We start from the raw sequence: 21,232 nt of genomic DNA on the forward strand, positions 1-21,232 counted from the left end.
AAGAAGGGGGCTTGAGTCCAGGCTCATGGGCTGAGGAAAGTGTGGGCAGCGAGGTGACTTTCAAACTGTAGGCCCTGACATGGCAGGCCTCCAGAGCTGGGTGGGAGGACCACCCAGGGCCAAAGAAGCAGGGAGACACCAGAAGGCCTACCCTGTTTCCTTTGCTGGCAACAAGGATTCCACTTGCTTTTATTTGGTTTAAAACAATAAATAGTCTATAAATAGAACGGGGCAGGGAGGGGCAAATTGAGCATGAACAGGTTGAAACCATTTGATTCTGGGGACAGGATGGGCAGAGCGGAGTCCCTGTTCTCCAGCATCACCTGCCTGCATTTCATCTAGGGTTTCTTTCCACCCTAAGGCTCCTCTAATAACCATGGGGTGGAAAGGGGGCTCAGTGTCTCAGGGGTCAATAAATACACCTCTTCCCCAGTCCCACGGGAGCTGGCCCAGGGACCCACAGTGGCAGGGGCTGAAGCCCAGAAGGGAACAGACGCCTGTTTACCACCGGCTCCTGGTTTCCGAGGAGTGCTGCAGAAGCTGGGGTGAGGGAGCTCGCCTAGGTGGACAGCCCTCTCACTGGGGGTGAAGAGGCGGCAGGGGGGGCAGGTCTGGGTTGCTGTGTGCCTTCTCCGCCAGCAGCTGGTAGAAAGGCTTGGGGGTCTCCCAGTCCTCGTCCTCACTGCTGGAGTTCTCCTGCTTCACAATGCGGTTATGCTGGCGGCTGAACCTGCGGGCCTTGATGCTGGGGGGAGAGGTGGCAGCGGGGCAGGTTCCTCTCTCACCTCCCACCATCGCTGTCCCACCCCTGGTCCTCCAGCCCCAGCAGGGACCAAGGCCGAGGACAAGTGGGAGGCCAAGCCCTGGGTTCCAAGTCCCAGGCTAAGACGGGACGTGGCCAAGGGTCCCTTGCTGGAACCCCACACTCCAAGGGGCTTTGGGGTGTGAGAAACTTCGTGTTGAGGAGTGTTCCAGGGACCACTTCAGAGGTGGCCAGTGACAGCTTTCCGGAGTTGGTGGAGAAGACAGGTTTCGGGGAGGCGGGGATCAGAGGCAGGAGGGAGGAGGCCAAGCAGCAGGAATTGAAAGCCAGGCTCTGAGAGCTCCCGGTGGCAGAGCCGGGGAGAACCTCTAGCAGCAAGGTCCAAAACCCAGTGAAATCATCTGCCTTTCTGAGCTACTAGGTGACACCTCTCTCTGTCACCTCCAAGTCTTTCAGGAAAGACTCAGCTCAGTGAGCTCCCACCCTGTTCCAGCACCACAGGCTCGAGGCTCTGAACCCTAGAGGAAGGCTGGGACCTGCTGCTGGCTCCTCACAGGGTCTCTGGCAGGGCTTCTTACCAGTATGGTCTCCGCTCCTGCGGGGTCATCACCCGCCACAGCTGGGCCAGTTCCTTGGTGGCCGCTGTGGATGCAGTCCCAGGGCAGGCTCTGGAACAAGAGGGGCGGGAGGGGTGGTCAGGAGAGGCCTGTGGAGACCAGCAGTGCGGCCACACAGGGTCTCTGGCCCTCTCCCAGCCTCAGCTTTCCCATCAGTGCCCTCTCCCATCCCTGCAGCCCGCGGCCACCATCATACACCCTCCGGAACTGAGGTCAAAGAAGGGAAAGGCATTAAATAGCTGCTCCCAACTAAGAACCCAGTGTCCAGGAGAGTGAGGTGGTGACTACAGGCCAGCACCTAGACCTTCCTGTACAGGAACCCACTGTCCACTGTGGCTCAAGACACTCCCAGGCCCCGGCTTCACTCTGGCAAGCGGCCGGCTCAGCCTCCTCCCCACAGGGACTGCTGGGGGCAGACTGGACTTGAGCCAGAGCTCCCAGGTGTCCCTGTTCCCAGTATTCTGGAGAATGAAGCCAGCTCAGGAGAGCGGAGTTGGACAGCATCGTTCAGCCCTGGAACCCACCACATCTTAGGGCAGGCAACACTGGCCGCTTTTTGTTAAAGTTATATAAGCAAATTAATTTCCTTTTCTCCCCTCAAATTTGAGCTGGTTTCACTGAACACAGTTGAAAGGACCAGATCAGTGCGACAGGGCTGGGGAAGAACTGTGGCCGTGGAGGGGCTGGTGGGTCCTAGGAAAGGGCAAGTAACTCTCACAAGTGGGAGCCACACAACCTAGAGGCAGAGTGAAATCAGGGACCTACCAGGGGCTGCCGGGGACCCTCACCCACCTAATGTACTGCTTCCGGTTCATCCTGCAGAACATGATGAAGCCGTTCACACACTTTTTCTTCATCTGGGTAGGACATGGGGCTTTCTTGCTCTCCTTGGGCTTCGAAGGGCCCTTGCTGGTCCGGCCCTTCCTGCTCTTTCTCCCACCTGTGGGCAGGGTTGAGGCCCTCCGGGTGGGGGTCCATGTATAGTCATCATCCTCGTCACTAGAGGACTGCAAGCCCTCAGGGTCGACCTGCATGTCCTGGACAGAGAAGAGTGGTAAGTGCCAGGGCAAGAGAAACCCACCCGCCTTCCGCAGATGCCAGCCCTCACCTCTTCCTGCCCCCACAGGGACTCCAAGTCGCTCTCCTCAGTGCTGGGGCTGGACTGCACCTTGCTGGCCTCACTCAAAGAGAGGTAGCAGTGGTCCAGTGAGACCGAGGACTGGCACAGGCTGTGGGAGTCAGGGGGCGCTTCAGGTGCCTCTAGAGGTACGCTCTGGGCCATGATGAGGGAGAAAGATGGTTGGGGTGGGGGCTGGGATCACCCTCCACTCACTGATTTCCCAGGACAGAATGCAAGCAGCCTCACAGTCTCCACAGCCTCGGGACACTCAGGCACACACTCCCAAGTTCCCATAGCAGGCTAAGTGGGGCAGGAATGGCTGGGGCGACTTGTTTCCTCCCATCCTGGGGCAGTGTCGCCTCCACCCCATCAGCGTACTAGTGGCCTAGAGGCTGTGGTGCTCTGGGAAGTCTTAACTTCTTTGAGCCTGGATCTCATCTACACGACAGGGGTAACAATACAGGCCTTGCAGGGCTGGGAAGAACCTCCCACAGCGCCCGGCACTAGCTAGGAGCTAACGGCATGTTTCTGCCACCAACTCAGGTACTCATTGAGGCAACACTGGAGGAATCATCTGTGGAGGACTAGAGCTGCCTCTCCATTAGCAGTGACCTTCTGTAGCAGAGGTGCTGCCCTGGTTGGCCCAGGGCCCAGGAGGGCTGCAGTCCTGGGATTGGTCTCTACTCAAACTGAGAATTCCTGGGCCACTCTCTGGGTTCAGGTTTTTTCTCACCCATCAAACAAAGTCAGGAGCCCCCTACTTGGTAGATGGATGGGGGCAGGTGGCTGGGTGGCTAGAGGGCTGAGTCTGGGAATGGGTTGAGCAGGGAGGTGGGGTGACATATGGTGGGTGTCGCCTACCTTCTTTTGGGGTGCCTCAAGGGTACAGGCAGAAGGTCGAGACTCAGGCTCTAAGAGCACTTCTTCAAAGAGGCCTGTTGGTGGGGACACCACAGTGCTGGCTAGAACAGAAGTGCTTCTCCCACTGCACTGAGCCTCTGCCCTGCTGTCCCCACCAGCTGGAACCCCCTTGTCTGGCCTTCTCCTACCCCACGTCCAATTCCCCTCACAGGTCAGCTGCCGTGGGACCCCTCCAGCCCCAGGGCGGAGCATGTGGCTCCCTGATCAGGCTCCTGAGCCTTTCCCTCTCTTGTGCTGGGCTGTGGGTGCCTTGAGACAGGGCCTGGATGAGATAGGGCTCTGGGTGGCCAGAGTACGGCATAGGCCTGAGCACCTGGTGGGTGCCCCATGTTCTGAGTGACTGGAGCCTCAGTCTTGCCCTGGAGGCTTACCTTGGGTCAGGTACTCATTGCCATCCTCCAAGATCTGTTCTGGCAGCAATTTTCCCGGGGAGCTGAAGAGGGAAGGACTTAGTCCTAGGATCTCACTCGGGTGGCCTGTCACACTCCAATTATTGATTTGGGGAGGCCCCAAGGCCACTGGGCTCCCTAAAGAGGAAACACGGGGCTCAGTAATATGGTTGGAAATTGCCCTCCCCTCAACAGTAGAAGGCTTTGAGGAGATGGTGCCAGACACTGGGGCCAGGGGACTCGTTCCTGACTGGGCGTTCCTATAGAGGGGATTAAGAGACACAGTGCCTGGCATTATTTCAGGGATAGCAAAGGGAAAAAATCATCATAATGGGTCAGATTCAATAGACTGATATATCTACCTGCAGCTCTGTTAAGAAAGATTCTGAGGTAGTATCTGGACTCAAGGGAAAGAATGATAATTGATTAGCAATGTCTGTCCTAGCAACTAGCATCAGAGTGACAGCAGGAACAGTGCAGTCACCATCCCTGTTCTTAGCAAATCCCCATTCTCCTTCCCACTTTCCCCTGCCATAGAAATCCTCAGAAGGAAGAGAGACAGTTTCAGTCACCATAAGGGCTGCCCTCTGGGGTCCAGGCAGGAAGCCACGGGTCAGCATCTGGGACTTCCTTGTCCACCTCCTCACTGGAATCACAGAAGACCAGCTTCTGCCTGTGACAGGTGGAATTAAGAGGCAAACACAGAGCCCTGAGCTGGGAACTGCTGTGTGACCCCTCCAGTGTCTCCTGTGGCTGGCTGTGTGCAGGTCCCAGGGAGCTCGGTCAGCTGAGCGCCCAGCCTCCAGGGGCTTCTAGGCCTATGAGGTGAGCTGGCGCCAGAGGGGCAACGCTGAGGGCAGTGAGAGGAGGACCTCAGTGAGGACTGAAGGACAGGCAGTGTCACAGGTGGGCCTGGGGAGTGGGCTGTCCATGAAGAGGGACCAGAATGAATGTAAAGCTCAGAGGCTGGGGCGTGGCGAGCATCCTCTTAGGTGTAAGAGTCAGGGTGAGGGCAGGAGATGAGGTCACAGAATGTCTCCAATGCCAGTTAAGATAACTGGGCTCTACCTGCTAGGCACCAAGGAAGGGTCAAGGCCAAGTTCTCTGTGTTAGAAAAGCTACTCAAGTGAAGATGGGCTGCAGGGGGAGACTGGAGGCAGAGAGGCCAGTGGGGAGGCTGTGGCCAGGTTCTGAGAGATGGAAGCCAGACTCCAGAGAGCTCAGTGCAGTCAGCATAAAGCAGGCCCAGGGCAGTGCTCAGGAGAACTGGCAAAGGATGAACCCCGGCCTTGTTTCTTAGGACCCCTCACCATGCCAGCCCAAACTCCTCTGCCTCGCCCACCAGTGCCCTCAGAGTGCCCTCACCTGGAATAGGGGTGTATCCTGCTTAGGAAATGGATCCCTTCAGCCCCTCTCTGGGCCTCCAAAGCAGGGTCAGGCTCTCCATCCTGGGCACTGTTTGCACAACAGCAGCCTGGGGGGCAAATTAGGATGACTGCTTCTGTGGGTTGACATAGAGGATGGGGAGGAGCCAGGTTCTGCCACCCAACTTTCTGCTCCACTATCCTGACCAAAACCTTAGTCTATAGGACCTCTGTGTGAGGCTGGGGGTGCCCATGTCACCCTGAAGTTTCTTGAATCTCATATCCCTATCAGAAGCTGTAATGAGGATAAAATCCTTAAGTGGAACGACAATAATAACAAGCAAGAATGCAGTGCTTACTGTGGCCAGCCCTGTTTGAAGCACTTAAAATCCTTTTCAGTGACCCTTTGCTGGAGGACACCATTATTATACTATAGGTAAAGTGAGGCACTGAGATATCGGGTAACTTGCCAGCATTGTAGTTAGCAAGAAGATCTGTGAAGCACTCCCTCAGCCCCGGGCTGGGTCAGATGCCTGCTCTGGGGCCAACAGCCTCCTGGGAAACCCAGGAAGTCTGGTCACTGTGGACCATCAGCATCTGGTGATGTGGGCGATTCCTTCAGTGGACTGTGACCTTAGTCCCTGATATGTCAGGAGCACTCTGCACATGTCCTGGCCCGGAGCAGGCATTCAGAATGGGGGCTACATGAATGAACAGAGGAACCAACTGCCCAAGGCCTTGCAGCCAGTATGAGGCTAGGCCTTGAGTTCAAATCCCCTCTCTCCACCCAGCTCTTTGCTAGATGCATCAGCAAGCCTATTTCAGTTGGTGGAGTGACAGGGCAATCACAAGAGACATTGTGGCTGCTTCGGGTGAGGTCTTCTCAGGATACCCTACCCTATCCCACTTCTGTGACCTGAAGCCTAACAGGAGGGTAGCCCTGATCTTCTCCCTCCCTTACCCACAATAGAGCCTGAAATGAGAAAGAAAACTGGGAACAAAACCATAAGTTCCGTGAGATGAGGGGCAGGGTCTACTCTGATCACCACTGTATCCCCAGCTACTCAGCAAGTCCCCAGCAAAGAGCCTGTAAAGATGAAACTCATGGTGAGGAAAGAGACCAACTTGCGATGTCACCAAGGACGATGTTTTCGGCTATATCCAGCAACGTCAGCTGGGATCTTCCTCCTTCTCCATCGCCTTGAAATGAGGCAAATGCAGCTTTGAGGTCACACCAGGGGTCTGGGCATCTTGGAGGGGTGGTGATCCCCCCCACGTTTCCTTCTTTCTGGTCTGGGGACGTGGTCACCGTCTTTTCAGGTTTGTCTAGGGCCAGGGAACGGCGAGGTTTCTGGTCCCGGGTCTGACGTTCTGAGAATGCAGAGAGATGGGTGTCAGAGGACCCTGTGTGTAGGGAGTGTTCCCTGACTACCCCAGAATATGGCTCAGTTGGGGACCTCCTTTGCTCTGGGTTGACACCCTGTTTTAAAGCTGTGTATGGCTTGGTCACTCACCAGCCCTTCCAGGCATGCTCAGATACTCAAGCAGAGGTCACTTAGCCCAACCCCTACCTATATACCTTGCAAGCTCTTAAAAAACAAAAAGACACAGCTGCTCTGATGTTCCACCACAGACAGAGGGCACCCGATTCTCTAGGTAAAAAGCACAAGAATAGGATTTCTTTTTCTTTTCTTTTTTTTTTGAAGCACCCCAGGTGATTTAGATGTATAGCCAGGGAGTCACCGATGAGATCCAACTTTTTTTTTTTTTTTGGCTCTACTAGGAATCCAACCCAAGGCCGTGGGTATGCCAGGCAAATACTGCACTATACCCCTGCCTCTCCGGCTCCCATTTTATAGTCACGGAAACTGAGTCCCACAAATGAGAAGGGGAGCAAGTGAGTAGCATGGCTGGGGCTGGCCCCAGGACACTGCCTCCCACATGTGGATCTTCCTGTCACTGCACACTCCTCAATTCTCTGGTCCAGAATGATTACCGAGGACAGGGCAATAAATAAAAACAGCAGCTGCGCTCCTTGGACCTGACCAGTGTCTCTCACATGAGCTCTGCTTGGGCAGAGTGCGTGCTTGTTCTCCTGTGGCAGGTGATGTGTTTTTCAGTGAGGAAGCAGAGGTTTAGAGGAGAGTGGCCCACTCCAGGTCACTGAGCTCCTACTAGGAGGAGTGGGATCTGACCCTGGCATAGTTTGCTGAGCAGACCCCTGAGCAGGGCCATGGCAACCCTGGAGAGGGAGTCCTGTTCCATTGACCCCTGCCTTCTTGTTCTGCTCCGCTGACAGCTCATACCTGGTGCTCGAGTCAGCTTCTTCCGAGGTTTCCGGCAGGCCCCCCAAAGACGAGACTTCCGAGAGCACGGGGAGCTGGAGGGGGTTGAGTGTTTCCACCTGGCTGGGCCCACAGCTGGGTTCCGACCCAGCCCTGCTGGGACAGAGAAGTGGACAGGTCAGATCCTAGTCCTCACTCTAGCATGTTTCCTGCTCTCTAGATGATGCTTCCTAACCCTGGGATAAGGCGGGCCCCCAGGCAGAACTCACATATGGAATTGTGATTTGCGCAGGCCCCAAGGCCACTGGGCTCCCTAAAGAGGAAACATGGGGCTCAGGGATGTGGTCAGAAATTGCCCTCCCCCCCAACAGTAGAAGGCTTTGAGGAGATGGTGCCAGACACTGGAGCAAGGGGACTCGTCTGACTGAGCGTTCCTGTAGAGGGGATTAAGAGGCACAGTGCCTGGAAACCCAGATGTGGGAGGAAGCAGACCTGTCCTCAGTTGCACAGCCAGGAGGCAGAAGCACAGGGGCAAAGTCAGGTTCCCCAGGGCTGGCCAAGAGGATGAACAGACTCACCCCTTCCCAGATGCCTCTTCCCCACCCCAAACCTGTTCCTTCTCATCTTTCTCAATACAGTGAAGGTGCTACCACCCACCTGGGGTCGCCCTGGGCCTCTGCCTCTGGCCTCTCAAGTCTTCCTTATTATTAACATCTCCCAAGTTCACCCACTTCTGTCCACATTCCCAGCTACAGTGCTAGATTGGGCTTCATTGTCTTTTGTCCAGAGATATTCCTAAAACCATTTTCTCTGATATCCCTGATTCCAGTTTCTTCCTTCACAATCAGTCCTCTAGATGTCATGGACCCTGTTCTAGGACAAAACAAAACAAAAAATCTGCCAGGTGTGGCATTGTGTGTTTAGAATCCCAGCGACTTGGGAAGCTTAGGTAAAAGGATAGAGTGCCTGGGTAACAGACAGAGACTCCGTCTCCAAACCAAACCCCAAACCAAATCTGATCATGACTCCCTTGCCCAAAATCCTTCAGTAACTCTCATCGTCTTCATCTCTCTCTGTAGCTGTGTACCAGAAGCCCTTCAGGACCTCACCCTTGCTCCCCCAGCCCCTGGTGAGCCCCTCCAGCCTCATCTCCTGCCACCCTGCCTGAGTATCTCGCACTCCAGCAACACCGACAGCACTGGGCACCCTGCGCAACACTGGGTGGCCGCTGCTCCAGGTGCTATTTTTCTTTTTCTTTAAAGAAAATATATATGTATATATGTATGTACACACACACACACACATATATATTTTAAGTATTTCTTTTTAGTTATAAGTGGACACGATACCTCTATGTTATTTATTTATCTTACATGGTGCTGAGGATCCAACCCAGTGCCTCCCGCATGCTGGGCAGTGCTCTGAGTGCTCTATGTTGAGCCCCAACCCCAGTCGCCTGTTGTTTCTTCATATGTATTTAATCCCTACGACAAGCCAAGTGCTGGTGTGTCCTGTTCTGCAGAGGACGGGAACTGAAACACAGCAGGCTGAGGTCATGGAGACACACTTCAGTCCTGATCTAGCTCGGGATGCTACATGGTCCCTCCAATCACACTCACCACTTGCCTGTCCCCAAATGTCCCACATGGGCCTCCTCATGCCTTCACACTCTCACCCACATGGTTCCTTCTGTCTGGCAGGGTCCCCTTCTCCTGCTGTCCTTGGAAGCCCCTCCTCTAAGCCCCCACAGCATCTTGAACAACTTTCTGATGGCTTCCCCTCCATAAAGCTGTGAGAGTCCAGGGCAGGGAGGGAGACTGGACTCATCTAAGTCACTCAATGTCCACAATGGCCAGGACAACATTTGGCCTGTAGCAAACACTAGGAAACATTGTCTGAACTGCTTACCCCCAAGTCCACCTTCCCCATCGCTGGTGTGGAATTTGAGCAAGGCCTTGGCCACATCGATGCTTCTTTGGAGGTACTGAATGTAGTGCAGGACGTGAAGCAGAATCTCCTTCTGCCCCCAAAAGAAAGACAGGGTTGAGCACAAGAGCCAGGACTCAGGAAAACGTGAGGCTGCTGGGAACCAGAGACAGGCAGGCCTCAGGCCCCTACTTCCCACCTCTCCCAAGCAATGCCTCAGTCCTCCAACTGTTCCTGCTCTACTGTTAAGACCTCGTCGAGGCTCAGTGAGGTGGCAGGGGGTGGGGTGGGGTGTCACCTGAGGAAACAGGCTTAGAATGCCAAAGGGATCTGGAGAAACGAGGTAGAAAAGCTAGAATCTGAACTCAGGTCTGCCTGCCTCCTGGTTGTTTTTCAGCATGTACAGCTCAGCTTCTGGCCCCTGGCTCTTTGCTCATGCTGTATTTCCGGTCTGCAAATCCTCCTCTTTTCCCCCATGAACTCCTCACCTCTATCTCCTCTTCTGGTTCTCGGCAGCATGCCCGCCCTCCTGACCCCTCTCACCCAGGCTGGCTCAGCTGCCCTCCTCAGCACTCTTGTAACACCCTGGGCCAATTTCAACCAGAGTACTTGCAACGCTGTTTTATAATTATCTGTTGACATGTCCTTCACTTCCACTGACCTTGAACTACTTGATGGTGAAATTGTGGCTAATTGATTTCTGTATCCCAAGCATATAGCCAGGGACTATCAGAGGAATGGAACCTCCCGCCAAGAGGATGCCTCCTGCCCAGTGGGTAGGCATCGCCCATCCAGTTACCTACTGCCTCCTGAGTTGATATGGGATACAGAGCTAGAAGAGGTATGTCAGGGTAAGCTAGACATGTTTTGTTTGCCTTCATGGAATTTACAGTCTAGTGAGGGCAACAGACCCTAATCAACTCACAAATCATTCAAAATTACCAACTATATAATAAGCATTATGAATAAAAGACCACAAACAAAGGACCCCAAAATTAGGGTGTCTGGAAAGGCCTCTTTGAGGAGGTAGCATTTAAACAGGCCTAAAGAGTAGAGGGAGGGCTAGGGATATAGCTCAGTTGGTGGTAGAGTGCTTCCCTCGCATGCACAGAGCCCTGGGTTCAATCCCCAGCACTACACACACACACACACACACAAAAAAAAAAAAAAAAAAGAGTAGAAGGAGTTATTTGGGTGACAAGGTGAGGGAAGTTCACCAGTTTTGAATCAAACTGGATCCACAGAATAATAAAAAATCAGAAATAAACTCTCAAACTACAAATAAGGAAACAGGGTCTCATGAGGGGGTTTACATGAAAGTACTCCATAAAATACAATATAGACAGTCAGTGAAATGATTTAGTAGTATCCAAAGAAGGATGCTATAACAGAACTATATAATCTAAGAAATACGTGTGACATAGCCAAGAGAACATTGGTTTTAAAACCTGGATCCAAACTACCACTTGGTTGTGCATTAAAAACAGGTCATTTTATGTACTTCACCAAGTTTTGATTTTCTCATCTGTGCAATGGAAATGAGGATATTCAGCTGGGCTCTAAGGACTGCCATTAGTCTAAATAATTAGAAAACAGGGTGGTGGTGCCTCCCTGTAATCCCAGTGTCTCAGGAGGCTAAAGCAGGAGCATCACAAGTTCAAGGCCAGCCTCTTTGTGAGACCCTCCCTCAAAATAAAAAAAAACTAAAAGGGCTTGGTATGTAGTTCAGAGGTAAAGTGACTCTAGGTTTAATCCCCAGTACCAAAAAAAAAAAAAAAAAAGTAAACAATTGGTGAATGTAAAATTGTCCAGCACAGGGTGTGATACATTGATTGCCTAATAAATGCTTGGTTGAAGACTGAATGAGATCACCTTTACCAGGTTTCCTAGGGATTTAAAAATATATATATTGCTAGACAGTGGATTTTTTCCAAGAGCTGATACTGTCTTTTTTAATTTATTCCTTCTAATAACAGGATTGGCACAAAATTAAGTCTTTGTTAACTGTCAAGTAACTTATAAATGTTACTTGTTACAACTAGTCTAAAGGTTGTATGCAGAAAGCAATTGAGAATCACCCAGGATTCAGCAGAAGCTCGTATTTGATAACTGGGGAGGGTGGCCTTGGCTGCTGCCCCTGAGGTTTGAATCCCAGGGACCTTATCACTATCTCAACATATGGCATTGATTCAGCCATTCAATAGACATCCACTGAGCTCTCTGTGACAGCAGGGTTGAAGCACAGGGCTTTGGAATGACATTTCTCTCATTGCCCCGCTGTGTGCCTCTGGGCAACGTGACCCCTCTGCACGTCAGTTTCCTTAAACCAAAGTGAGCCTAACCATACATCTCTCCCAAGCCTTGTGGGACAATTAAATGAGGATTCGAATCTAAGATGCTTAGCAGTCAAGATCTGGCATCTGGAACTCTCAGTAAGTTGGGAGCAGCTGCTCCTGCTCTCTGCTCTAGGCAGGGCCCTGGGGGTCCTAGAGGCCCTGGGGGGTAGAGATTTTTCCCTTATGGGATATGCACTGGCATAACTCTCCATCTAAAGGAGTCAGAAACAAGGAAATGCTCATGGTACTATGCTGAGGACTACATGGGGTAGGGGGCAATTAATCAGCCACAGTGGTGTGGAAGGACACCACAAACCTCCAGTCTCAAACACAGGGAAGCCACACCTAATAGTTCATGAGCCGTCACACAGCCCTGGGACTGGCTATGGTGTCTTCACTCAGAGACAAGTTTGATCATGAGATGCTGGGCACTGACTGGGAATTGAATTTGCAATCTGACCCCCAAACCTCCTGTCTTAAATGTTCCCCCTTTCAATGCTGCTCCTGCCCCCACTCTGGGACACCCAAGACAGAATCCCAGGCATTGTCTGCACTGGGATACAGGTAATACAAGGAGCAAGGGAACCAGGGCTGAACTTCAGGAGGGTGAAGACAGGGAAGAAAGATTCCTGACACAGCAGAGGATAAATGGTGAACAAAGTATTCTGAAACCTTGGAAGAATTCCAAGAGATGTGGTCATCTGGTCAGTTACGAAATGTTGCCTGTCCCCTGACTAGTCTGTCATTCCTCAAGGGAAGTGGACTGTGTCTTTATTGTCTTTAGCTCCCTAAGAGCCTCAAACACACCTCTGCACATCAAATATGCAAATGCTCGACAGAGGAAACAATTCCTCAAATAGTTCACATAAGAATTCCAAAGAGGGCTGGGGATGTGGCTGAAGTGGTAGCGCACTCGCCTGGCACGCGTGCGGCCCGGGTTCGATCCTCAGCACCACATACAAACAAAGATGTTGTGTCCACCGATAACTAAAAAATAAATATTAAAATAAAAAAAGAATTCCAAAGATATCCACATTCTAGTCTCCAGCACCTATGGATGTGCTATGTGCTGCCTGATATGGCAAAGGGGACTCCGCAGATGTGAGTTAAAGATCTCAAGATGGAGATTACTCTGGAGCATCCAGGTGTGCCCAATGGAATCACAATGGCTTTAAAAGAGGGAAACAGTGGGGGTGGGGGCAGGGAACAAAGGCAGAGAAGGCGATATGGCAACAGAAGCAGTAAGAGAGGGGAGAACTTTGAAGATGCGAAGCTGCTTGCTAGCCTGGGCCCTCATGAGCCAGGGAGCGTAGGTGACCTCTAGAAGCTGGCAAAGGGAAAGGCAGTGGACAGTCCCCTGGAGCCTCTCAGAGGAACCAACCCCACAGACACCTTGACTCTAGACCAGTATGTCTGATTTGGGACATCCTACCTCCAGTCTATAAGAGAATAAGTTTGTGTCTCTTAAGTCACTAATTTTGGGGTGATTTTTTGGTAGCCCTAGGAAACTCATAAAAGCACCTACTGTTGAGAGAGATTTAAGAGGAAGATTCAACATGACCTGTGGTTGATGACATGTGGTGGGCAGGGAAAAGCCCAGGTTTGGGGTCAGGCAAATCTCTCCAAGACACCCACTCCTCTGAACCTCTGCAAAGACAAGTCGCACATTCCAGTTAGGATCAGTTATTCCTGTGTTCAAATCTTCATCTTCCTGACAGACTCTGAGTTCCCAGAGAAGAACTGGGTCACAAATTTCTTTGCCTCCCTTGTTGTAACCAGAACAGCTTCTGGCACCCAACAATATTTCCAAAAATGGCTGACGAATGAATGAGTACATGAGTGAATGAGAGGAACTAAAGCAAGAAAACGTCATATCAAGCCTTCAAGATCTCTGAGTCTCATATTAGGCTATTCCCCCTGGGAACAAGGTGTTAGCTTGGCACTATGTACATTTATTGAGGAGCCTATGGGGACATCCTGGGAAACCACACCCAGTCCTACCTCACAGATCCCAAAACAAGAGACTTGAAGAGGGAACTGATATTTATTCAGGGTATGCAACGTGCAGAACCTGTCACAAGTATTATGTCATTTTGGCCTCATGATATCTCTGGGTAGCGGTAGTTATATTTCCTTGTTTTAAGCCAAGAAACTCAGGAAACTGACCAGAGTTCTGCAGCTGTGAGCTGGGGGGGGGGGGGGTCTCAAACCTCTGGCTGTTGGACTCCGTATTCTGTTCTTCCCTCCCAATTCCCCTGTCTCTTGCATAAAAGGACTGCCAGGCTTCTAGTCATGGGATCAGGACTCCTAGAAATTCCTTCAGAGAAGGACCATACCCATTCCAAGGCTGACACTAAAAGGGTCTGCTAGGTTTTCCCAGCTTACTGCTATCTGAAGACCTGTGTCCCCAGACTGCCTCCTTTCCACCAGTCCCGCACCTTAGTGAGCTTCTTGGTGCCAGTCTTCGGGGCCACAGGTAGCAGCAATGCCAGCTCTTGCAGCTTGCTGGAGTGGTTTTTCTTCTGATTCCTGGTTTGGGACGAGAGCTGGATTTGGTTAGGACATCCAAAATTGAATTTGTAATCTGACCCCCAAATCTTCTGTCTTAAATGTTCCCCCTTTCAATGCTGCCCCTGCCCCCACTCTGGGACACCCAAGACAGAGTCCCAGGCATTGTCTGCACTTGTCATTCTCCCTTAACCCCTTGACCAGTTGGCCACCAAATGCTTCCCCTCCCTCCCTCCCCTTCTCTCCATCTTCATAGCCCCCCCCCAAGTCCACCCTGATATCCTCCCGGGTCCCCCAGCCTCCTATCTGGCCTCTTCCATCCTATTCTCCGCTAGGGGCAGGGTGGGCTTTCCTGCTTCAAACTCCTCAATGTCATCCCGTTGTTAAGGATCAAGTTTAAACCCTTAACATGGCTCATAACACTCTTTCCACCCAGCACTGACCACTCTGGTCTCATCCTTCCTTTGACGCTCTCACATGAAATGATCCTGGTCCACAGGATGGGTGACATGCTACTGCCAAGTTGCCCAGACCCTGTGCTCACCTGTCTCTAACCCCGCACAAGGCTTACAGCTGTGGGGAGCACCACCGTATCCCTAACACTAGACAGAGCCTGGCATATTGTGGGAATTCACTGCATATTGGATAAATGAATAATAAATAATGGCATGAAATAAGTTGACTCCTGGGAACCTGCAGAACTTAATTCCTGAATTCATGATTTACAATATACCCATGAACACAACCCTCTACCCCTCTTTCCTACCACATGAAGATACAGAGATGCTGGAGCCCCTCTCCCAAATTACACCACTGCCACTACCCATGCAACTCCTCTGGGGCTGCCCAAACACCTCAATGCCACCAATCATTGTCCTTCCGTCAGGGCTCACTTTAGTTGCTACCTCCCTTGCTTTCCTCCTCCACTCTAAATGTCCACAACACTTTGTGTCACCTACAGCATGGCCAAGACAAAAACCAACCAACCAAACAAACAAACAAACAAACAAAAACCTCCCTTGATTACTCATGGGGTTAGCTCCAGTTTGCACCGATATAAACTGATACCTCCTGTTGGCCAGGCCCTGTGCAGGATACCGTGGCAACGGGGGTAATGACTCAGAAAGCAGTGTATGATGTGGGAGAGGCACTCATCTTCCTAACCAAACAGCAAATTCCTAAAAGAATCTCTCTTTCATCCATTCATTCAGCAGTTACTTACTGAGCACCTACTTTGTGTCAGGAACTGTTTTAAAAATACATAAAGTCCCTTCTTCTTGAGCTCACAGTATAGTCAGGGATAAAGTAATCAACCAAACTGTTACAAAACCAAACATAAAGTTGCAACAAGGACCAGACAAAGCTATATAATTTTCAAGGGGGAGCATTGCAAATGAAAAATGGGTCTTGTGCCAAAAATTAAGAATTTCATGATGGTAGAAAGCAAAGAATTAACCAATCATCCTGCCTTTCTAAAAGCAGGGTGCTAAGCAACTACCTAGGCGACATGTCCATGAAGTTGGCCTCCTGATGAGAATAAAGGAGAGGTGTTGTTTGGTTATATAGAAGTTTGCAATAGGGGGCTTTGACCTAATAAAGGAAGGGCTTGTAATAGGAGGATTTGCCTTGATCAACAAGGTCTTTCCTGAAGAAATAAACCTGACCAGAACCTGTTCTAAAGGACAAGTGGAAAGATACAGGTGAAGAGGGAAAGAAAACATTCCAAATAGAGGGAACGCGTGCAAAGGCCCTGTGGCAGGACAGAGCATTGGCAAACTTAAAGGAAATAAAACTGGCACGCCAGGAGCACAGAAAGCAAGGAGTACTATGGGATGAAACAAGGATAGAGAAGGAGGTAAAGGCTGGATGAGGCAGGGACTCAACTGTAGGTTCACAGTGAAAAGGAGTTCGCCTTTATCTTTAGACCAATCAGAAGCCATTTAAGGGCTTGACATCCTTTGATATCCTCCTCAAAATCTTTGTGAACACAAGAGGCCATATGGATTAGTCAACTAAATGAAAAAAAATAAATCAACTGGTCTCTAAATTATATCATATATATATATATATATATACATACATATATATATATAATTTGGGGGGTGGGTATTAGGGGCACTTAATCACTGAGTCACATCTCTAGCTCCTTTTATTTTGAGACAGAATCTCTCTAAATTGCTTAGGGCCTCAATAAATTGCTGAGGCTAGCTTTGAAATTACAATCCTCCTGCCTCAGGCTTCCTAGTAGCTGGGACTACCAGTGTGCTAGGGATTTCTTTTTCTTTTTTGCAGTGTTGGGGATGGAACCCAGGCTCTCACCCATGATTGGCAAGTGCTCTATCACTGAGCTAAACCCTATCCTCTTGGGATTGTTTTCTTGTGTTTGAAGCTAGGAATTGAACCTGGAGCCCTGCACAAGCTAAGCAAGCACTCTATCATTGAGCTACATTTCCCAGCCCAGGATTCCATTCTACTCGTGCTTGCCTAGCATGCACAAAGCCTTAGGTTCAATCCCCATGAAATTGGGCTTGGTACTTATTTTTTGCATACTACCTTTCTTCTGTCCTAGAGGGACTCCTGGAAGCCCAGAGAGAAACAATAACAATAACAATACAGGCATCAAGGAAGAAACAGCATCCAGGTCTACTTATGTTTAAGGTGTTACTTGTTCACATCTAAGAGGGTTTCAAATTAACCATAGTTCCTGATGGTTTATTCTGGATTTTGCAAAGACCTGGGAGAAGATTCTGGGCAAATGCAAAAGTTCTAGAAGAAAAATCAGGAGGGAGCAAGAGTGACTAGGAATCTCAAACTCTAGGCATCCCCTGGGCAGAAGTACTGAGTAGGTTCAACCTGGGCTCTGCTCTCAGGGGCCTCTGAGACTCATGTACTTCCTCCCAAGGCTGCCTTTCTCTTTGCTGGCTGCTTCTGGTTTTAGCCAATTTCTTTTCTCATAATCCTTGTAATTTTCATCCACTAACCATAGTTCTGCCCTTTGGGTCTACAGGGAACAAGTAAGCTCTAGCCATGCAAGGCCTTATTCTGTCTCTCTAAACTGCCACTATTTTCTCTTTGGGCCTTTAACATCCTTTTTGCCTGGAATATTCTCTTGCATTTTTGCATGGTGGGTTTCTTCTTTACCATTTAAGCATTTAGTTTAAATGTAACCTCCTCAGAGAGGCCTTTTGTGACCATCCAACCCAAATAAAATTCCTTTATCATTTATCACCATCTGATATATTACTTTTAAAATTATTTAGCCATTATATATAAACTCCAAGAAGGCAGGGATTTTTGTGTTTATTTACTGTTATCCACCAGGCAAACTTATCCTTTAGTTGCAACAAGCACAATACTGAAGGCCTGTGATAGTTTTAAGGACTCATGAAATGTTTTCATTTCTTCTAAAGTAGAAGAAAAAATAAATACAACCAAATCTGAATGGTATTTATCTTTATATCAATGCTATTGTTTTTTTTTTGTTTTTTTTTAATGAAGGAAGGGGACTAAGAAGGCAAAATTTTAGCGACCATAATTCATAATACACCCTGGCTGTATCCTCAGCTCCCAAAATAATGCCTGGCACTTAGTAGGTATCTCAATAAAAAAATTGTTGAACTAATGAATGCCACTTCTGTCCTGAGACAGCCTTTGCCTTTTTTGGGAGGAAAACACTGGGGATGAGACCCAGGGCTTTATATGCTAGGCAAGTGCTCTACCACTAGGATACATCTCCAGTCCTTTTTATTTTTTGGTACCAGGTATTGAGCCCAGGACTGCTTAACCACTGAGCTACATTCCCAGCCCTTTTTATTATTTTTTATTTTGAGACAGGATCTTGCTAAGTTGCTTTAGGCCTTGCTAAATTGCTGAGACTGGCCTCACATTTGAAATCCCCCTGCCTTAGCCTCTTGTGCAGCCAGGAACCTCTCCATCTTTTGACATGGAAAATAACTAACACTTGAGTTTAGTCTTTGAGCTAATCAGCCTAAACACACCATAGTTTCCTTATGTTATGTAAGATGAGCTAGAAGGAGCTTCACAAAAGCCATCCAAACATCTCTAATTAGATTTGGAAAAACCAAATCCTGGGCTAGGGATGCAGCTCAGTGGTAAAGCACTTGCCTAGAATGTTTGAGCCCTGGGTTTATTCCCCAGCACTACCAAAACAACAACAACAACAAAAAAAAAGTCCTAGTACCTAATCTACCTTAACTAAGAACTAAGGAAATACTACCCCAAAGTGAGGCATCATAATGATTGATTATAAGATCTAACTTTTGGCTGGGCACAGTAGCACGTGCTGGAGGATTACAAGTTCAAGGTCAGTCTTGGCACTTAGCAAGACCCTGTCTCAAAAGAAAATACAGAGCTGGGACCCAGGCCCAGTGCACACTTGTAATCCCAGTGGCTCAGGAGGCTAAGGAAAGAAGATCGTAAATTCAAAGCCAGTCTCAGTAATTTATCAAGGCCCTAACCAACTTAGTGAGACCCTGTCTCAAAATAAAAAATAAAAAAGGACTGGGGATGTGGCTCAGTAGTGGAGCACTCCCAGATTCAAACCCCAGGTTTCCTCACCCCCCACACAAAAATAGCTTCAGCTTTTGAAGCAGATGAACTGGAATTCGAATCCTAGTTCTGTCACTTGTTGTGTGGCTTTATACAAATGCTTTAATCTCTCTGAGTTAATTTTCTCCCTCATTTATAAAAGGGAGGTGGCTAGGAAAAAAAATTAATCTGGTCTGGAAGGCGTTCTACACAGTACCTGTCACATACAGAATGCTATGAAATGTTAGGTCAAGAGAAGGTGTACAGGGGCTGTGACTGTGGTGCAGGAGTAGTGCACTTGCCTGGCATGTGTGAGGCACTGGGTTCAATTCTCAGCACTGCATATAAATAAATGAAATAAACGTCTATCAACAACTAAAAAAAATTTTAAAAAAGAGAAGGTGTACAGTCTTTTGTCAGAATGAGTCAGGCATAAAGAATGTTAGAGAACAGGGAGCTGGCAGGGCAGAGTGGTGTATGCCTGTAATCCCAGCAGTTTGGGAAACTGAGGCAAGAGGACTGCAAGTTTGAGGCCAGTCTCGACAATTTAGTGAGGCCTAGGCAACTTAGCCAGACTCTGTTTCAAAATAAAAATAAAAAGGTCTGGGGATGTGGCTCAATAGGAAAATACCCCTGGATTCAATCCCCAGTACCCTCTCCCCACAAAGAGAGAACAAGGTGCTGGGTACTATATTAGATGACTAAGGTTGATAACATAGTTTTTGCTTAATCAACATTCAATTCCCTTTTTCTGGTCATGGTACCTCAGTTCTCCTCTGGGCAACCAGTACATGGGGTTCAGAAAGGCTGGCCCCATCTTTCCCTTCTAGGAGGGAGCACAGATAGAATCAAGTTCCAGCCAAGAAAACTGACAGTGAGTAATTCAGGGCTAGGGTCAGAACCCCTGGTCTGGCCAACCAGAGTCAGTCAATTTTTGAAAGAGGCTCTCTATGCTGGGTTGTCAAACTGGCAAGATATGGACCTGAGCTGCTGGAAAGCATCTGCCCTCCCAAAGGGAGGGCCTGCTTGAGAAGGAAGACAATAAGAACAAGAGCAGAGCTGCAAGGCAGATTTCTGGCAACATCATTTAACCCCCTATCCTGCAACAGCCAAGCCTAGTATCTCTGAATTTTTTGTTTAAATTATCCAATAAATCCCCTTTTATGTTTAAGCCAGTTTTAGCTGGTTTTCTGTTCAATGCAACCAAGAGTCTTTATTAATACAAGGACCTCACATTTAGAGAGGGGTTAAAAAAAAAAGACTGAATTGTTGGTCATCTCTGGGATTCCGGGAGGAATGGGCAGCGAGATAGGCATTCTTCATTTTCTTCATGGTGCTACTTCTGAGCACAGTACCTAAGTAGAGAACCTGAACAAAGGAGATGCTTAATTTTGGAGTTAATGAATGAATGAATGAAGATAGATAAATAGAAAGTCATTAGGGGAGGCAGGCAGTGTGGTGCACACCTGTAATCCCAGCAATTTGGAAGGCTGAGGCAGGAGAATTATAAGTTCAAGACCAGCCTCAGAAAATTAATGAGGCCCTAAGCAATTTAGTGAGAACCTGTCTCAAAATAAAAAATAAAAATGGGCTGAGGATGTATCTCAGTGGTAAAGCACCCCTGGGTTAAACCCCTAGGACCCTCCTCCTGTCCAAAAAAAAAAAAAAAAACTCATTAGGGAAGACCATAGGAGATAAAATGAACTCAGGCCATTTTTCTTTTTGGGGGTACTGGGCACTACAGCCAGGGCACTCAATACTGAGCCACATTCCCAGTCTTTTTTTTTTTTTTTTGTGGTGCTGGGGATTGAACCCTGGGCCTTGCGCATGCAAGGCAAGCACTCTACCAACTGAGCTATATCCTCAGCTCTCCCAGTCCTTTTTTGTATATTATTTAGAGACAGGGACTCACTGAGTTGCTTAAAGCCTAAGTTTCTGAGGCTCGCTTTGAAATCACAATCCTCTTGCTTCAGCCTCCCAAGCCACTGGGATTACAGGCATGTACCATGGCACCTGGCTGTTATTTTTCTTTTTTTAAAAAATATTTTATTTATTTATTTATTTATTTTGGTGTAAATGGACACAACACAATGCCTTTATTTTTATGTGGTGCTGAGGATCAAACCTGGGTCCTTCCCGTGCTAGGAAAGTGCTCTACCGCTGAGCCACAATCCCAGCCCCTGTCATTTTTCTTTATCCAGACTTTGGACAGAGGGAAAAATCTGACAAAACCCTCAATTTGTATAAACTCCCTTTCCAAGAATCCTAAGCCTTGTGATGTGGCTCAGGGATACAGTGCTCAGTTAGTATGCATGAACCCTGGGTTGGATCCCCAGTACCAAAAATAAAAATAAAAATATTCTTATTAGTACAGTGCCCCTGTGGTATAAATCAGTGGCAGAATGATTTCAAGAACCTGGGTTCCAGGAGGGCTGGGTTGTGGCTCAGTGGTACA

At 49.0% G+C, this 21,232-nt stretch overlaps 1 protein-coding gene across 1 annotated transcript in view; it reads right to left on the reverse strand.

Moving 5' to 3' along the window:
• The window catches only part of Meiosin (meiosis initiator), a 25,580-nt gene continuing 4,348 nt past the window's right edge, over positions 1–21,232 (reverse strand). The window contains 13 exon segments of the mRNA XM_048791238.1: positions 1–745; positions 1,342–1,431; positions 2,173–2,479; positions 2,482–2,653; positions 3,362–3,435; positions 3,517–3,519; positions 3,793–3,948; positions 4,383–4,483; positions 5,176–5,284; positions 6,300–6,545; positions 7,481–7,612; positions 9,368–9,479; positions 14,160–14,250. Of these exon segments, the coding sequence (XP_048647195.1) occupies positions 577–745; positions 1,342–1,431; positions 2,173–2,479; positions 2,482–2,653; positions 3,362–3,435; positions 3,517–3,519; positions 3,793–3,948; positions 4,383–4,483; positions 5,176–5,284; positions 6,300–6,545; positions 7,481–7,612; positions 9,368–9,479; positions 14,160–14,250 (1,762 nt within the window). The 3' untranslated portion in view covers positions 1–576.

This window comes from Marmota marmota, unplaced genomic scaffold (genome assembly GCF_001458135.2).
Source record: "Marmota marmota marmota unplaced genomic scaffold, marMar, whole genome shotgun sequence".
In the NCBI taxonomy this organism is placed as follows: Eukaryota; Metazoa; Chordata; class Mammalia; order Rodentia; family Sciuridae; genus Marmota; species Marmota marmota.